This window comes from Petaurus breviceps, unplaced genomic scaffold, assembly GCF_028583685.1.
Source record: "Petaurus breviceps papuanus isolate PSGF00001 unplaced genomic scaffold, PetGlider_PUasm1.0 156, whole genome shotgun sequence".
NCBI classification, from domain to species: domain Eukaryota; kingdom Metazoa; phylum Chordata; class Mammalia; order Diprotodontia; family Petauridae; genus Petaurus; species Petaurus breviceps.
Genome location: NW_027185720.1, coordinates 6700400 through 6719355, shown reverse-complemented (window position 1 = coordinate 6719355; position 18956 = coordinate 6700400). Strand labels below are relative to the sequence as shown.

General features: G+C 52.8%; 2 protein-coding genes across 5 annotated transcripts in view; both read left to right on the top strand.

Moving 5' to 3' along the window:
- The window catches only part of PACSIN2 (protein kinase C and casein kinase substrate in neurons 2), a 147927-nt gene extending 144133 nt beyond the window's left edge, over positions 1–3794 (top strand). For all 4 annotated transcript variants that reach the window (XM_069081958.1, XM_069081957.1, XM_069081955.1 and 1 more), the window contains 2 exons: positions 368–564; positions 2015–3794. In XM_069081958.1, the coding sequence (XP_068938059.1) occupies positions 368–564; positions 2015–2127 (310 nt within the window). In that variant the 3' untranslated portion in view covers positions 2128–3794. The remainder of the gene's footprint in view (positions 1–367; positions 565–2014) is intronic.
- ARFGAP3 (ARF GTPase activating protein 3) overlaps positions 1–18956 on the top strand; it is a 111049-nt gene that overhangs the window by 52479 nt on the left and 39614 nt on the right. Inside the window, exon 2 of the mRNA XM_069081950.1 lies at positions 17162–17365. Within this exon, the coding sequence (XP_068938051.1) occupies positions 17162–17365 (204 nt within the window). The remainder of the gene's footprint in view (positions 1–17161; positions 17366–18956) is intronic.

Here is an 18956-nt window from a genome sequence, read left to right as displayed (position 1 = left end):
CACCCTGGGCCCAGGGAGGGTGGCCAGTTTGTTGGGCAGCGTCTGCGGCAGCTTGGCTTTCCCAGTGGTCTCTGCTGAGAGAGGGGCCCGAAGGCACTCTCAGGCCCTCGCTCTATCCCTGGCATATTTTCTTGGCTCCGATTGTGAATGTGGCTTGGATGTTCACCTCGAGTCTGGCGTCTCTTCCCTTCCTCCTCTCCCTCCCTTCCAGGCTACCACGAAAGCTGTAGAGGGCAGGACCCCCACCCTTCTCCCAAGCTCTGGGTCTGCCCTGGTAGTGGGCGGGGGCACCAGTCCCTCACCATAGGTCTGATCGCCCCATGTCCACCAGCCCTGGAAGGAGAAGTAATTGCACATTTCTTTTCAGTGTCAGCAGCTATGAGAAAACCCAGAGTTACCCAACTGAGTGGTCTGATGAGGAGGCCAATAATCCATTCTCCTCCACGGATGCCAATGGGGACTCCAATCCATTTGATGAAGATGCCACCTCTGCAACTGAAGTGCGGGTGCGAGCCCTCTATGACTACGAAGGCCAGGAACACGATGAGCTCAGCTTCAAGGCTGGTATGTTGACAGGGACGTGCCAACATCGTGGCATGGTCTAGGCGGTGCAGAAGCTGCCTTGGAGAACGTTCTCGGAGATTTTATTGCTCATTTGTAGAACCTTTCTTTTCCTTGACTCTGGGATCCTTTCGCTGGCTCCTGGTCTTCTGGATCTGTATCATTGCCCTGCTTTTATATCAGATAGCAGGTTCTAGGAGCTAGGTGATGGAAACAGTTTTTGTTCCAGTTTAGTTTTCCTCCCTTTGCTGTATTTGGTGGCTCAGTGATTAGAGTTCAGGAAAACACCTGAATTCAAATGCAGCCTTAAATCTGAGCTGTGTGACCCTGGGCAAGTGTAGCAGCAAGCACCCCAAGCGTCCTCAGGGTTTGCCGCCACCACAGGTTCTTGGATCTACTTTGTTAAAGGAAAGCAACTCAAAATGGGTTAACAAGTTTACTTTAATCAGTCAGACATATATCGTTTACCTTGTTCAGGGGAAAAAGGTCTGCACCCCGAACTTCAAAGTATACAGGCAGAATTATCAAGACAGAAACAGATCAAGTAGACAGATTTCCAAACTGTCCAACCATTACATCCATACCCAATCAACATCTGGGTTTCCACATCTGGGTTTTTCAAAGCCAGGGGGGGCCCTGGACAACGGCTTCCCAGAATACAGATCAAATCACAGAACACTTCTCAAAGTGAGCCCCCAAAACAAAGCCTCACATCAGGGCTTATATAGCCTTCTCCTGGCTCAGAGAATGTAACAACCTTATTGATCCACTGGCCAATCAAAAAGTATCTACTGAAAAACAAGCCTCCCACCCCAGGCTTCAGGTGCACTATAGCCTAGGGGCAGGGAAGATCTTCCAAATTTGCATTCCCATTACAGCAAGTCACTTAACCTCTGCCTCAATTTCCTCAGCTGTAGAATGGGGATCATAGCAGCCTCAGACCCCTCATTGTTATGGAGGTTGAATGAGATCATGACTAGACAGTGCTGAGCTCAGTGGGGGCACACAGTAGGCCCTCTAGAAATGTTCGTTCCTGCCCCCTCACTTTTCCTGCAGCTTTTTTTTGAGTTCTGTCACTTCTCCCTCTCTGGCTCAGGATTGTCCACATAGCCTTCATCGTTAATGATGTGGCTCTGGGTGGCTAGGAGGCATGGTGAATAGAGCACTAACCCTGGAGTCAGGAGGACCCGAGTTCAAATGTGGCCCCAGACACTTAACATTTACGAGCTCAGTGACCTTGGGCAAGTCACTTAACCCCCCCCCCCCAAATGAAAAAAAATGATGTGACTGTTTCTGCCTAGACCATGTGTACGTTTGGAACTAGTGGTGACTCCCTGACTTTGTGGCAGCCCCAGACTCAGACGAGGCACCCCCAAGCTGCAGGCCTCGAGGGCCTCTTCCCTCGCCTCTCTATGTGCTCACCTCCAGTCTCTCTTTGCTTTGTTTCTCCCAGGGGACGAGCTGACCAAAATCGAGGATGAAGATGAACAAGGCTGGTGCAAAGGACGTTTGGACAGCGGACAAGTTGGCCTGTACCCAGCCAATTATGTAGAAGCGATTCAGTGAGCCTGGAGGAGGCTGTCCCCGACGTGCTGCACTCACTGTGGGCCCCCGGACAGATGTGCGTGTGCGTGTGTGTGTGCATGTGCACGCTCGCACGCATCGATGCCGACAGACACGCACGTGGTGTCGAGAATGCACACACTCCTTTTCTCGCACAGGGTGATGGGCTTTAGGGTGTGCAGCCTTGGAGACAGACGAGCTGGCCGTGTCACTCGGGGCTTGTGAAGCCCTCTCGCTAATGCAGATCTGCAGGTCTGGGTGTGAGAGGCAGCACAGCCAAGAGACGCCCAGAGTCCTCATCTCCCTGCCTCGCTCTCTTATCACGGATCGAGGAGCCCCCTCCACATCTTTCTCTTTGCTTCCTCCACTTAAATGGTGGGTTCAGCTGATTTTTTTTCAATTGATTATTTTTGTGTCGTCTGCATCTCCAATTAAAGCTTACAGCTCGTTTCTTAGTGATTCTTTTGAAATAGTTTCATTCCAAGGCTCTGTACGGTTAGACTTTTTTGTCTGCTTTTTTGTTCTCCCATTCACTTCTGCTTCAGTTATGGCGCCACAGTCTGCACGCGGATCTCGAGCCGACGAGGGCTGCGCCCATGTGTGTTGTGCTGCTGCAGGTGTAGCTGACGTGTGGTGGTAGATCATGGGAAGATCAGAAAATATTACCTTTGCCTCTCTATCGTGAATCCCCTTGATGCATTTTTGGCATTTCAAAGTGAGCTTCCAGAATAGTCTTAAGTAGCACTCAAAAATTCAGAATATCTCAGAGCTATTTCCTCTGTAGGATTGCTTCAGACTCCGCTCTTTGCAAGTTGATCACCAATCTTGACAGTGATTTGGAAGGTTCGAAGGATGAAGACGGACTTTTCCAGGAGGTGCTGCTGTGAAATCAGTGAAGAAGCTTTTTCTTAGCCTCTCTGTCATGTCTCAGTGTATATGTGTATATGTAATTGGACACTCAGAACATCTAAAGAGCATGTCTGCTGTTTTAAAATTAGCTGAAAGACTCTTGTGGGCCTGATTTTTGAGACTGCTTGAGGACTGTTAAATTAAGGCATATTTAAATCTGCTTGGTGGAGCCCTAAGGGTTCCACTCTACTGTAGGGGATGTGGCCTGGGCCCACGCCCCACCAGGAGGGATCAGGGGGCTGGGGCTCCCGCCGTAGGCCTCCCGGTGTAGGGCACCAGTCCCTCCGTGGATTCTTGTAGCAGAACACTGTAAAAACTTGCTCCTTCTCGTTAACGGCTACAGAATAAACTCATATGTAACGTTGTACCAAAATTGTCCATTTGTGATGGACGGAAAGCTAGGTCTTCCCCGTAGCCAGGAGTCGGTCATTGCCAGGTAAGTTGCTGGGATCCTATGGAGGAAGCTGCACTGGCAATACTTTGTGGGGGGAGGGAGAAAATCTTTATTTTGTGTAACTAAAATACTGTAGGCATTGCTTAGCTTTGCTCTTTGCTTTAGGAGATCATAGGTTATATATTCACAGAACATTTCCCATGAGTCTAAAGAAGTTTGCTTGGAGTGGATGTGTCTGTCATGAAAATTTACCATCATAATTATTCATCCACAAGCTAAAGATTTGCCAAAAATTTGTCAAAACCTAAGTTTTGGAGTCTCTTTGAAATGTATATTTTAGAAAACCAATAAACTATTAATCTCTTGAGTGTGAGAGTCCCCTTTTCTTTCACCTTGGGTTTGGTTTACACCTTCACTTCTCAGGTAAGAAATAGGGGGTATCTCCCCACTGTAGACCACCTGCCAGCAGAGCTGAGGCGCATTAGGGTAGGTCTGGAATGGGGTTGACTGAGGGGCTACATGTTCCTGAGAGTGGGGTCGTCCAAAGGAGGTGATGGGTCTGCTGTTCTCTGCCCGGGGCCAGTTACATCTAGAATAGGGCACAAAAGCCACTGGAAGTCCCCTGATCAGTCTTGTTTGGAATGTGCTGAGTTTGGGATATCTTCCTACATCCAGCCTTGAGGAGGGCCTGGATCTAAAATTGTATATTCAGGTATCCCTTGTATAAAGATGAAAGTATAACCCGTAGGGTCTGCTGAGGTCTCCAAGAGGAGGGGCAAAATGAGATAAAGGCTCCCAGCCTTGAAGAGCTCTGGCCCTGAAGGGGAATGCCACCAAAAGGGCCTGAGAGGGAGGAGGCAGAAACCAGGAGAGACTGGAGCCACCAGGGGCGGGAAGGACAGTCTCAGAGGCAGCTATGGATCGGCCTGAGAATAGGCAGGAGAGACCACCTGGAGTTAGGCAGTGCGGCTGGAAGTGGCCTGCAGAGGAGGGAGAGTGTGCAGGGGAATGGGTGCTGATGGCTTTTGTCTGAGAAAGGGAGATGTGGGGAACGAGGCTGAGGGAATGGTAAGATCTAGATTTGGGCATGTTTGAAGGCAGTAGGTGAGGCGTCATCCGGGCATAAAGTAAAGGAGGAGAGTGTGAGGGAGGATGTCGGGGTTTTGAAATGCAGAGGACAGAAGAGGGATTTCCTGTTGAATGGTTCCCCTTCTCTCTGTACAGAAAGGGCTGGTCCTCAGGGAGGGGGGAGAAGGCAGTCGTGGAGAGGCTGCAGAAGAGGAGGTGAGAGCAGCGCGTGCGCGGCCAGCCAGGTTGGGCGGCACGCCAATGAGCAGATGCAGGAGGGATTGGGGGCCGAAGTGTGGCAAGAGGCGAGACAAGGGTCCAGGTCACCAAGAGGAAAGGATGGATGGGGAGACTTCAGGGTGGGTGTTACTGATAACAGCATGCATTTTTAGAGAACTTCAGGGTCTGCAAAGTGCTGCGTTAAATAGCCCCGTGAGTGCTATTGTCCCCATTTTACAAAGGGGAACTGAGGCAGGCAGCAGTTAGATGGCTTGCTCAGGACCATACAAGTGAGGGAGTGTAGGAGGCCAACTTTCACTTTGTGAATGCACTTCGAGGCCTGTTAGGCTGTCTCTATTAAGCCTTGGAGATAATGGTGCGATCCCTGTGAGTAACCAAAGGGGTTTAAGAGGAGTTGAGAGGTTGGGGCGCTTGTTGTGTTTTCAGACGTGACCAACTCTCCGTGACCCTATTTGGGGTTTTCTTGGCAGAGAAACTGGAGTGTTGGCCATTTCCTTCTCCAGCTCATTTCACAGATTTGGAAACTGAGGCAAGCAGGGGGAAGTGACTTGCCCAGGGTCACACAGCCAGTCCATGTCTGAGGCTGGATCTGAACTAGGCTAGATGAGGCTTCCTAGCTGCCCTTGCAGTTTGAGGAAGCACCAAAATGATACTGATCCTCCCGTGTCCAGGCCAGAGGAGGGGAGAAGAGGGAGACAGTGCCCGAGACCAGCGGGCATCAGCCACCAGGACACTGAGCTTACAAGCAGAAGGGTTTGCTGCAGCTGCTGTAGCCTGCGACCGTTGGGGCAGAGCTGGCCATGAGGAGCAGCTGCCCAGCCTTCCCAGTGGCAGGGGAGCTGGGGCAGTGGATGGACAGAAGCAGGAGATGGGAGGGGCCGGCATGGCTGAGCCATGGACTGGATGATGCAGCCGGAGTGAGAGTGTGTTCACCTCTATGACCTATGTCCAGTTGCTCCCCTCTCCGTGAGGAAGGGAGAGAGTTTGGAACTCAGAGTTTAAAAAAATTGTTTTTACAAGCAACTGGGAAATAAGATACACAAGCAGTGGGGTATAGAAATCTATCTTAGGGGCAGCTAGGTGGCTCAGTGAATAGAGCACCGGCCCTGGAATCAGGAGGACCCAAGTTCAAATCCAGCCTCAGACACTTAACACTAGCTGTGTGACCTTGGACAAGTCACTTAACCACAATTTCCCTGCCTCCCCCCCTCCAAAAAGATTAAAAACAAAACCAAAAAAAATCTATCTTACCTACAGGAAAATAGAAGGGAAGGGAATAAGAGAAGGGGGGCAGTGATAGAAGAGAGGGCAGAAGAGGGGGTGGAAGGGGTGATCAGAATGCATGCCATCTTGGGGTGAGGGAGGGGAGAGATGGGGAGAACATTTGGAACTCAAAAGCCTTGTGGAAGTGAATGTTGAAAACTTAAATTGAAATGTGAAAAAAAAGAATGCGTTCACCATAACAGTGGTTGTAGTGGGTAACAAATGCATTGGAACGTTTATCATTTCCAGGAGCTGTAATTGCCAGACAAGGGCCCCAGGTGGAGGGGGAGAGGCCCTTGGTCGCTCCCACTCTCTGGGGTAAGCAGCCATAGCCAGGTTCCCCCCCACCCATCCACCATATTCAGGCATGACCAGCTGACCCCTCTGTGCCTCACACACAGGATTCCATCTCCTGTGTCTGGCCCCTTCCCTGCCAGCTCTGTCTGCCTGGAATGCCCTCCATCCTGCCTCCACCCCGGAGGAATCCCCTCCTCCCCCAAATGCTCTGAGGCCCCTTGGATTATTCACCGAAGGTACTTCTGTCGGTCACTGGAACATCTCGAGAGGAGGGGTGTGTGCACAGTGCTAGGCACGTAGCAGGTGTCTAATAGTGCCTGCTGATGTCCAGGACACAAGGACCAGCAAAGAATGAAAGAGCTTGTCAGACATGAGCGAGGTGGACAAGACAAGGGGGGTCCCACCCAGCGATGGGGGACTTGGGGCAAGGACGTAGAAGCTGCCCATCCTGCGGCCAAGACACTGAGCTGAATGTGCTTGGCCTTGGGATGCAAGAGTAAGAAAACTGGGTTGAAATCTCTGTGGATTGGATTTCTTTAAGCTTGGTGTTAGACAAGGTTCTGAATGAGCAATTCAGAAGCTCCTCGGTCACAGTCATGGGAGGTCTTTGTGCACAGGTGGAGTGACCAGCGAGGGTTTTGTTAGGAGGATTCCTGCCCAGTCAGCAGAGTCCGGGCACTCAGGCCTCCACCCCAGCTTCTTTCTGCCTCTGGCTCCTTCAGATTTGATTTGGGACCTTCGGATTCACTTCAGCAGGTCCCAACTAGAACTTATTGCTTGAGCCTACATAGGAGCCAGAAGCTCCCCCGACATCTCCAGGGTTTTCTTATTGGAACCACCTTGGAGGGCCCAAGCGGGAGGACTGTATTTGAAGGAGCCTTCATTCCAGCTTTAACCATCCCCCACAACCTGAGACCTGCGGGTGTGGTTTCCAGCAAACTTAGACGAAAGGTTAGACACAGAGCCAGCCCTCCTTGGCTTGGAATAGCAAAGAAATGTGTTTTTTACAATGAGGCAGGAGGAGGAAAAAGACTTGCTGATTAAAAAAAATAATAATAATAATAAAAGATTCTAGGCCTTTGGCTGTACAGCTGGAAGGGAGCTTGGAGGCCATTGAATCAGGTGAGGAAACAGGCCCAGAGTTCAAGTGACTTGGCCAAGGTCACCCAGGTCCTTGGACTCCAAATCCAATGGTGTCTTTATTGCATCACACCATATTTCCCTGGGACTCTGGGCCAAAGCCTCAGCCACAAGACCGTTGGAACAATCTCTCCAGAACTGATTGTCCAATTCTGCCAATACAGTTCTACAAACATCGTTAAACCAAGATAGACCAGGCCCTGTGCCAAGCCGCCTTACTCTCTTCAAGATCGCACTTCAGTGATTTGCTGTGGGCTTAGTCATTTCAGAGCTAATGTCAAAGACGGGAAGACTAGAACCCCGGCTGGGGGACCGTTCCAAGGGCCAGCACTGCCCCGAGCAGCCTTCGTCTCGGCTCTGACCATCCTCTCCCATCAGGGATGGGTCCAGCCATCTGCAGAGTGGCACAGCAAAGCTTGGAACAGCCTAGCAGCCATTACCCAGACGCAGCCTCCAAGGCGCACCTTCCCCCATCCTCAGAGTCCCACAGCTCTGCCAGGAGCTTCTCAGCACTCAAAACAGGGAGATGGGCCGAAGGTCAGTGACCCTGGAGTCAGCACCCACCTCTCATGTTTTAAAGCCAGTAATGGAAATGCAAATTTAAAGATCTTCCCTGCCCCTAGGCTAAAGTGCACCTGGAGCCTGGGGTGGGAGGCTTGTTTTTCAGTAGATACTTCTTGATTGGTCAGCGGGTCCAGAAGGTTGCTACATTCTCTGAGCCAGGAGAAGGCTATATAAGTCGTGATGCGTAGCTTTGTTTTGGGGGCTCACTTTGAGAGGTGTTCTGTGATCTGATCTGGATTCTGGGAAGCTGTTGTCCAGAGCCCCCCCGGCTTTGAAAAACCCAGATGTTGAAACCCAGATGTTAACTGGGTAAGGATGTAATGGCTGGACAGTTTGGAAAGCTGTCTACTTGACCTGTTTCTGTCTTGATAATTCTGTCTGTATACTCTGAAGTTCGGGGTGCTGACCTTTTTCCCCTGAACAAGGTAAATGATACATGTTTGACTGATTAAAGTAAGCTTGTTAACCCATTTTGAGTTGCTTTCCTTTATCAAAGCAGATCCAAGAACCTGTGGTGGCAGCAACCCTGAGGACGCTTGGGGTGCTTGCTGTTACAAAGCCCCAGCCTCCTTTTCCTGAGCTCGAAAACGAGCCTTAGTGGTCTTGCCCAGCTCAAGGGCCCCCGGTGTGGAGGGTGGCAAAGCCTTTCATCACCTCCATTGTATACTCTCTTATCTTCTGAGAGTCAAGGCAGCATAAAGGAGAGGGCACTGGTTTCTGAAATGGAGGACCTTGGTTAAAAAACCGGCTTGGGTACTTTTCTGTAAGTTGGCCATATTAAGCTCTCTGCACCTTATCTGTAAAAAGATCCTTTCAATCAAGAGTTTTTACCCCAGGGTACATGAATTTGTATATATGCATATGTGTGTATTTTGATAGGTGTATTTTAATATAATTGCCTTACGCATTGCAAAACATGGTTCCAAGGAATCCCCCAAAACAGACTTAGGGAGACTTAACTTGGAGGGGGAGAAATGACATCTTTGTTTTTGCCAGCCTTTGGGGTCCTATGTGACCCTCTGTCTTTTCTTCTTGGCATTTACAAACAATCTGAGGAGGGCTCCATGGGCTTCTCAAGCATAGCCGAGATGTGTGGTCCCTGGGACAAACCCCTGCCGTCCAGCTCTGTTCTGGGGTGCATCTGATTTGGGCAGGTAATTGTTGCTGATATCATAGAACGCCAGGCAGCACCAGGAAAGGAAGGTCTGGCCTGGGATTCAGATCTGGGGTCCAGTGTGGCCCTTCTGCCTATGAGCTGTCCTTGAGCCAGTCATGCACCCTCTCCTGAAAATGGCTGAGCCGGACTGTCTAATTCTGACATTTTGCACAGTGGCTCTGAATAGAAAAACTTTCTCCATGAGTTTTCTCTTGCCAGCAGTACCTGGAAAGCCTGCCCAGGTGCCCAGGAGAGAGGCTCCACAGGGCCCCCTGGTGTTGAGGCTACCTCAACTCAGCCTGTAATTAAGTGCCTACTTGAGAGATCTGCCCTAGGGACACAAGGACACAAAAAGGGGCCTGCCATCCTAGGAGGGAGGCACCCCATGTCTGGGAGCGCCCGGGGTTGGAGCCAAAGAGAAGTCCAATGACAGGGGCAGGGGAGAGAGGGGTCCTCCCTTGGGTCCAGGGAGATGACCAGATGCCCGTGGCTGACCTGGAGGTTTGGGACCAGCTAGATATGGAGAGAGGCTGCGGTGAGGATCGCCTCAATCACCCTGGAATCCAAGGCAGCTCAGCCCACAGCTGAGAGACAGAAGGAGCCGTTCTGCAGAGCACAGGACGACATTGGATGTCAGACCTAGGAAGTGGGGGGGGGGGGTTTCAAGTGTCACACCCCATGTGACAGACAAGGAAACAGGCCTGAGAGGGGAAGGACTTGACCCAGATTCACACAGTGCACAGGCAGCGTGGCTGTGATTGGAATGGAGGTGTTCTGAGTTCGGGGGATGTGTCCAGTTGGGCAAGAGTCTTCTGGGTCAAGGTGGGCCTTGCAGTCTGGGCTGCCCACAGCCAGATGCCTTAGGGCCTGGGCAGGCTGATCTCAGCACCCTGGGTACCAGAGAACTGTCTCTAAGCAGCCACTTGGGCAGAGCCCTGACATCCCTCTCCCACACCCAACCATATCTCCCCTGTGAGCCTCTGTCTCCAAAGGTCCTTGTGAAAGGGCCACAACTGGGAGAGCTGTGAGGTTGCGGCCCACGGAGAGAACCTTAGCGTGGGTGGGATTCTCAGCAGGATGCCTGCTCTACAGAGTCCCGGGACCTGAATCCAGGGCTGAAAGGAGCCTCCAGAGGTAGAGAGAGATGTGACGCTGGACATTGCCCAAGGTGCACAGCCAATTATTGCCGTGGCTGGGACTGGAGCCCAGATGACAGGACAGGTCATCTGCTGTCCCCACATGGATCCCCAGACAGGGTCGGGGCAACCTGTGACCCCTGGGTGAGAAGCCTGCCAGGGCAGTGGCCACCTTCAGGGATGGGCACATCCAGTGTCTTTCCCCCAGCGCAACTCCAAGAGAATCTTCACTAGAGGCTCTCCATGCAGGAGCCCAGGGACGAGGAAAGCCCAGAATGTGAGCAGGCAGTGACAGGCCCTGGCTAAGAAGAGAGGACACACATATGCTCCACCATCTGCTGCCCAGCAGTGCCAGCGTCCAAAGAGGCAACAGGTAGGACCCACCCGGGAGGCGTCTGGGCACAGCAGACAAGAATAGGGATGCCAATGAGTGTGGGAGGTCAGATTCGAGCTCAGGTCTTCCTGATCCCGGGCCTGGCACTCTATCCACTGAGGCCCTTGGCTGCTTCAAAACTTAAATTGCAATGTAAATGCTAGCGATCATTTTAGGTGTTTTACAGGTGGGGAAAGAATGAGCCTTAGCTCATTTGAGGGAAGTGTCTTGACTGGCCATTGCAGGGAGAAACCTGAGAGATCTTGTCGGCTTACTTTACAGCTGGGGAAGCTGAGACCCAGAGGAGGAAAGTAATTGGCCCAAAGTCCCACAGCAAGCTTAGATATCTTAGTCCTTGATCAAAAATTCCATTTAATTTGAAGCTAGGAAGAAACCACCATAATCACCAGAAATTCAGTCTAAGGGGACAGGCTTTCACACGGTTGTAGGGTGAGATCAGTGGGAGAGCTGGTCCAATTCTCCCTTTTTACAGAAGGGGAAATTGAGGGCCAGAAAGGGTTTTTTCCCAAGATCTACAAGGAGCAGAGCCAGCATTTTGACCCAGACCCCGGCAGAAGCAGAGAAGTTTCTACGTCCTCATCGATGGCTGCCCCACTGGGCTTTCCTAAATCTTGACTCCCTCAGGCCACCCAGACTGTGTTCTGGCCATTGGAAAAGGCCCAGGTCATTGTTACCTATTCCTGAGTTCAGCACGTAAAAGCCAAAATAAACAGAACAAGGTGTATGGAGCTCACCCGGGTGCAAAGAGCCGGAGAAAAGCTTCAGAAAAACCAAACTGATTTATCCACACCCTGTAGATGATGAAGAAAAAATGGGTCTGTGGGTCTGTGCCTTCCAGGATTCCCCTCCTTCTCCTCCCCCTTTTATATCATTTCTGAATAACCCCTCCCCCTAGGGCCTGCCCTTGTAACACAGTAAAGCATCTGGCCCCACTAACAGAGAATCTGATGGCCAGTGCCAGGCAAGGAATATTTATAAAGCACCTACTTTATACCAGGGACTGTGCCCAGTGTGCCCTTGGGGAGCTCCCAGTCTGACGGGGCAGGCAACATGCAAATGTCTAGGTGCAAACGAGCTATATTCGGGACCCTTTGGAGATGACAGGGAGATAAGACACTGGAATCAAGAGGGGTGGGATAAGGCTTCCTAGAAGGTGGGAGGAAAGGAAGCCAGGGAAAGCAAGAGGGGCAGATGGGGAGGGAGAATGCTCCAGGCATTGGGGGGCAGTGAGGGAAAAATCCCAAAGTTGGGGGGCAAAGCAAGGCCAGTGTCACGGGGTTAGTGGTGTGTGCTCTAAGAAGACAGGAAGATGGGATGGCAGGTAATAAGGGGCTGTGGATGCCAAATGGAGTGTTTTGTACTTGGTCCTAGAGGCCATACAGGCCCCCTGGAGTTTATTAGGTATTGATATGGTTGGACCTGCCCTTCAGGAGAATCCCCTCGGTGGCAGGAGGATGGACTGGACAGGGGAGAGCCTTGAGGTAGCCAGACCCCCCAGCAGCTACTGCAATAGGGCAGGCATGAGGAGATGAGGCCTGGACCAGGGTGGGAGAAGGGGCACATGGGAGGGAAGCTGCAGAGGTGAACTTGATGGGCCTTGGTGACAGCTGGGGACATCCATCTCTTATCATTGTGGCCCCCTTTATCCAAGCAGTTAGAGTTCAGCAGATAGAGGTACCTGCAGAATTAACCAAAACCAGTATCTTCTGATCTAAAGACCACTGGAGGTTTTGACTGCTGCAGGAAGCTTCCCTATCTCTGGTGACATCTCATGAGACTCAAGAGAGATGAAAACACACGGAGTAGTAATCAAGGGCCATAGGGGGCAGCCAGGGGCCCCAATGTGAGTGTCCCTGACAACCAAAAGGCCCTAGCCTGCAGGCAAGAATGACGGTAATGCTACTTTCACAAGTGACCGCTGGGGGGCTGGCACTAAGAGGCCAAGCATCTCCCCAGACCTCAAAGTGGGCAATGAACAGTGTGCCCCCAACTTGGAGGGATGTTTTGCATGCCTGTTCTTCCCATACTTTCTCAGTAAATAGCCCTTTCAAAGAGCTTATTGGTGCTAATTGGTTATCAATAATAATGGCTCAGTATCAACTGGCTTGAAAACCCAAAGTGAGGTAGAGCTTTAGTTTGGCTAGATTCATGGGTGTGATTGAGACAGATCTCAGCTGAGCTGTGAACAGCCCAGGGAGAGCTTCAGAAGGAACGAAGGCAACATGACAGTTTTGGGGCTGATGAGATGAATGTATTATGGACTGAAAGCCCTCCCCCAATCCCCCAGTGATGGAGATTCATGGATACTCTCTTCTCTGCATGTGAGAGTGCTCATGGGTTACTGTTGGTCAAGTTCGGAGTAATGCAACGTTAATTTATTCTTTAAATGAGGGGGTCTGGACGGGACCGACGTCCCTTCCAAGGCGGGACCGACGTCCCTTCCAAGGCGGGACGTGAACTTTGGCAATTAAAGTCACACACACACACACACACCACCACCACCAATAATGACAACGATGAAATCCAAAGGAACTCTCTGATAGTTCCTGGGAAGGGCATGTAAGGGAGCGGTAAGAGGGTGAGTCCCCACTCATGCATGGGTGGCTGGCTCTTTTTCTACCACTAGCTAAAGTCCAGAGGTGTTGTCATCCAAGGCAAAGTTCAAGACATGATGTGGTTTTTCTTTTCCATTTTATGATATTGACTGTGCAGGCAGGTCAGAGATCCAGGGATTGTCCATGAAAGAAGCCAGTTGGGGCTTTGCTGCCTAGACAGAGCTGACAGTCTGCCTGGGTTGCTTTTCCGCTCTCATTCCTAATGTACCACATAGAAAATCCACCTTGGCAGCTGGTTGGAGGATAGATTGGTGATGGAGAGGCTAGAGGCAGTGAAAAAGATTGCCCTGTAGTTCAGGGGAGAGGTGCTGAGGGCCTGAGGTCAGGTTTTGGTTGTGACTGGAGAGAAGTAGATGTGTATGAGAAATGTTGTGAACATAGAAATAGCAAGGTTTAGCAATAGACTAGGTACGTGGGGTGAGGAGTTAAAGACAACCCCAAGCCTGGGGGACTGGGAGGGTGGTGGTGTCCTCAACAGTAATGGGGACATTCTGAAGAGGGGACAGTATAGAAGGAAAGAGAAGTCCTGTTGTGGCCAGGCTCAAGGTGCCCATGAGGCATGTCGTTTAAGACGTTCTAGAGGGCGGCTGGGTGGTGCAGTGAATAGAGCACCAGCCCTGGAGTCAGGAGGACCTGAGTTCAAATCCAGCCTCAGACAATACAAAATACTGCCCATGTGACCTTGGGCAAGTCACTTAACCCCAATTGCCCTAAATGTTCTAGAGGCAGCTGGTGACCCAGGGCTAGAGCTCTGGGGTAGATGAGGGCTGGGTATTTAAATCTGGGATCTGAACCCATGGGAAATGGTGAGAGCACACAATGAAGTCATCTAGAAGGAGCAAAGAGTCCAGGACAGAACCTTGGGGACACTCCTGGTTAGTGGGCATGACCTGAATGAAGACCCAGCGACAGAAACTGGAGTGGCCAGAGAAGAGAACAGTGCCATGAGAACCCAGAGCATCGATAATAGAATTTCCCAATATAGAATGTGTCAATAATATAATTGAGTATCAAGGAAGAGAGGTTAGACAAGAGTGCTGAAAACCCAAAGGTCAAATAAGGACAAGGACTGAGAAAGGGCCATTAGACGCCCGCCGCTTTGAGATCCTTGGTAGCGGCAGAAGGAATATTAGTTGAAAGACGAGGTGGGAAGCCAGATTGCAGGCGGCTCAGGAGGGAGGGAGGTGAGGTTTTTCCATTTCCTCTGGTTTTGTTCGAAGCTTGTGAATAAAAGCAAAGGAGACAGATGATAGCAATGATCCCAGGTTACATTTTGTCAAGGTGGAATCGGTGCTGGGACGGGAGCATGGGATTAAAGAGAGGGGGCAGAATGGAGTGAGGTCACCAAGGGGTAGACAGAAGGATGGAAGGAGGGGCAGCCAGTACAGAGGTGATGGCCTGGAAAAGAACAGAAGGGTGGAGGTCACTGTAAGGACCAAGCTTAGGGTTAGGAGACCAAAGGTACTGGGAAGGATGAACCAATAAAAGATACAGGAATGTCGGGGATTTGTGAGCCTCAGGGAATTGAAACATGGGTGATGGTAAAAAGCATCCCTAGAGGGATAAGTAACAGCATCCGGAGAGGGTGACAAATTAGGACAGCAGGGACCCCAGAGGAGGAATGGTAATGGAGGGAGACCCTGGCAGTGGCAAAGGGGAGAGAGGAGCATTGGGAATCCCAGCGCAGACAGGTGAGTTGGAGGTAAAAGGAAAGGAATAACCAGTACTTGCTGAAAGGGAAGGAGCCAGGTCTCTGCGAGGCATGGGGGTCAGCTCAGCCACCTGGACAGAGGGATGGTGGCAGTGGCCCTTTACTGACTTGTTCCTCCCAATTCTTGAGCAGGTTTGGAAGGAACAGGGGGCTGGAAGGCACCCTAGCCCAGAACGGAATCAGGGCCTGTGCCAACCTCCAGGGTGGGAGCCTGAGACAGGAGAAGTGGGGCCAGCCCACACAGAAGTTGGGCTGGTGGGAATCTATGTGTTAGCTTTCTTTTAGTGATGATCACACCAGGATATCCTAATAGGTGTTAAGTGCTAGGGACAATGTGTAAGGGACTTTCTAACAGGGCTTATCCTGGGCATCAGTTTGCTGACCGAGTCACCACCCAGCTGGTGGACAGTGCTTTAGGTTGTATTCAGGCCTCAGCCTGACTAATATGGCACCCTTGATATTTTGAACAGCTCTTATCTGATAGGGCCCTCCAGGGACTTCTAGGCCTTATTTCACTCTGCCCTCATCTACATTACAACTGATGTCCCATTTTGTTCCTCTGGGTCCATTCAGCCAAACACCAGTCCACACTGATTGGGTCCTCCCCCCACCTTTTGTGATCAAGGGCTACCCACCTCCCTCTGAAGCTCAGCTTCCTTATCTGAAAAATGAGGGGAATCCCTGTGGTTTAGGAGCCTTGGAAAGTTGTTGTGATGCTCAAATGAGGTCACATAGTTTGTAAGCCATAAGGCATTTAATGCCAATGACCATTCTTACCTTTCTCTAAGTACCTGGAAGGCTCCTTGGCTCACCTAGGAACACAGAAGTAGGCTCTGCTCATATCCATTTAATTGGAGAGGGGCAGTAGAATGAAAAACCCCTGGACGAAGGGTTAGGAGAGCCAGGAGGGGCAGCCTGACGTCATGGGAGCCCTGACCTCACTCCTCCGGACATCCTGTAGAGAGTTTAGGACTAGGTGGAAGGGCCAGATCCGATGCTAAGAGCTTTGCGAAGCCCCTTTCATCTTGGGTCCCATGGCTTGAGCCCGACTGTGGGACAACAGGCGACTGTGCCCCCTCTAACCCTGGCTTCCTCCTCTACAAAGGGCATCACAGGATTCCTCCTGAGGTTTCTTCCAGCCCTATCATTGCAAATCATTAATCCCAGTAAATTATTCTTGGGGGAGGGGAATAGATTTGGGAGCTAGAGCCCCCTGGAGGGCAGGCAAGCTCATTTTACACATGGGGAAACTGAGGCCCAGAAAAGTTAAGTGACTTTCTCTCAGATGGCGAGTAACAAACTTGGGATTCAAACTCCGGTCCTGTGACTCCAAATCTGGAGATGCTTCTCACATCAAATAAGTATGAAATGTCTGCTGTGGTCCAGACACTGGAAACAAATGCAATGAGTGAAGCCTCTCCTTGGGTCTTCCATCCCAAGTCCTTGGGAATCACGTTCACCGGACTGTGATGACAGAACAGGGGAGCGGGTGTAGACGAGGGGCTGCGGGGAGCCACTGGGCTCGCTCACAACCGGCTGGAGGCCAAAGGCAAGCTCTCCCTGGGGGAGAGCTAGCTTGCAGCGACCCCCGGGGGCCGGGGCCGGGGGCTCTCGGGCAGCCCGGAGACCCAGGGCTCGTTCTCAGAGGCTCATCCACCAAGCTGACTCTGTCCATCCAGAAGTATTCCTGAAGCGCCTACTTTGTGCCGTGCACCGTGCAAAAGGGACGCGTCCCTGCAAGGGTCACCGGTGCGATTTGTTAGGAAGACCCCGGCCCACTGCACCCGAAGGGCATAGCCAGGAAGGCGCCGGGTGGACGGACGCTTACGCTCTCCCTCTCTGCACCCGGGGTTAGGGTCGGGAGTGAGGGGGTATCATGTTTCCCCTTCTCTTCTGTGCCCCTGCCGGCGCTTCTGTCCCCGGCTCTCAGCATCCCTGGGCCCCGCCCCCTCGCTCATGGCCCCTCCCCCGGAGCATCTGTCTCCGCCCCTTCAGCTGGAGCCGTCGATGTGGCGCGCGGGAGGGAGCGGCGGAGGCGGGGTCAGCGTGAAGGAGGCGGGGTCAGGCCCGGGGGGGGCGGGGTCAGGCCCGGGGGCGGGGCGCGCGCCGAAGCAGCCAGTCAGCTGCAGGCGCCGGGAGGAGGAGGCGGCACTGGAGGAGGCGGGGCCCCCGCAGCCCCGCCCCGGGCTCACGGGCTCTCGGGCTCACCGTCGTGGTCGCTGCTGCCGCTGTCTCCTTTGCCGCCGTTGGCGCTGCTGCTGCTGCTGGCCCGTCCCACCGAAGCCATGGCGGAGCCGAGCAAGCAAGACATCGCGGCCGTATTCAGGCGTCTCCGTTCCGTGCCGCCCAATAAGGTAACGGCCGCGCGGGCCCGGCTGGGGGTGGGGGGAGTGGAGTGCGCCTGCGCGGAGGGCGGGGGAGCTGGAGAAGGAGTGTGAGTGCGCCTGCGTGGAACCGAGCCCGAGGGTGGGGGGGGAAGGAAGGAGGAGTCTCCCCTGCCAGGGACACGTCGCACTGTGGGGCCGGGGGCCAAGACCAGCCGGGGTCGGCGGAGGAAATCGGGATACCCCTCCAGCCTGCCCTTGTCATTGCCTTTAGGGGACCACCATCTCCTGGGGGGAAGAGGGGAGGGGTCCCCATCTCGGGGGCGGGGGTCAAATAGGGGGCTCTTTGGACAGCGGGGGCGTCCCTCTTGGGCGGTGTCAGGGAGGGGAGGAGCGCCCCCCCTTCCTGCTCCCCGAAGTGAACGTTTGGACCCAGCGGCCCTGGGGTCCCAGCCCCCAGCCTTAGCAGCTGCCGGGGCTGGCGCTCTCCTCCGAACCGCCCTGGGCTGTGGCTACCACCAGCCTCATTGCCCCCATTCGTACAGATGAGGAAACTGAGTCAGAGCCGGGCCTGGGCCCCACCTTGTCCCCCAGGGGCGGGGAGAGCTCCTGTCAACCCCTTCCTCACCTGCCCCCCGCCCGGAGGCTGCAGAGGCTTGTCTCCTCCGGCCAGGGCTCCTTAAGAAAGGGGCCCCCTTTGATGCGGTTTGGAATTAGAGGCCCCATCTCGGGCCTTTGAGCTTTGGTGACTGCGAGGCCCCGTTGGGGGACCTGTCCTCTGGGCACAGTGGCCCCTTTCTTCTTCCGATCCCCCCTCACCTCCTGCCCTGCCCCACTGGGGGCTCCTCACTCCTAGACTTGTAGCTGTGGGAGGGACAGAGCTTGTCTAGCCACAGGATTCCAGCGCTGAGCCCCAAGACAAGACCCCCCCCCCAGCATCCCTTGGTGGCCAGCCAACTGTTGCTTGAAGACCTCCAGCCAGGGCATGTGATATTTCTGAGATGGCCCATTCAACTGTTGCGCCTTCCCTGCCCCCCTTGGGCCAAGGAGAAGAAACTGGTCCTTCATGATGCTGCTGGAGACCGGTACTTCAAGATGACATCTTGTCCCCTGAGTTCTCTCTTCTCCAGCCTAAGGTCCCCATATCCAAGACCCCTGCATTATAGATGACTGAACAGAGACCCCCAGGCAGGAGGGGCCTGCTGGTGGCCCCATGGGGAGTGAGCTGCAGGCTGGCTTCAGATCCTGCCCTGGCAGGCCAGCCACCCTGCCCTTATGGCACCTCCTTTTGCATCTCCGATTACAGATCCCTAGAATGAATCTGTTCAGTAAGTTTATGATGATGCAGCTAGAAGGTGGTTGGCTTTCTGGGGGCACGTCTTTATTTTAAAATAGATTATAGTTCTAGAGAAGGGAATCATTTGGTAAGGTGATGCCTGGGCGGCATGGGGAAGCAGGGGAGAGAGAAAGAGAGAGACAGAGAGAGGAGGAGAGGAGAAACAGAAGAGAGAGAGAGACTAGGGGAGGGGGAGAGACAGAGAGAAGGGGAGGAGAAAGAGAAGAAAGGGAGAGACAGAGGGAGGGAGGTAGAGAGAGAGAGAGAGAGAGAGAGAGAGAGAGA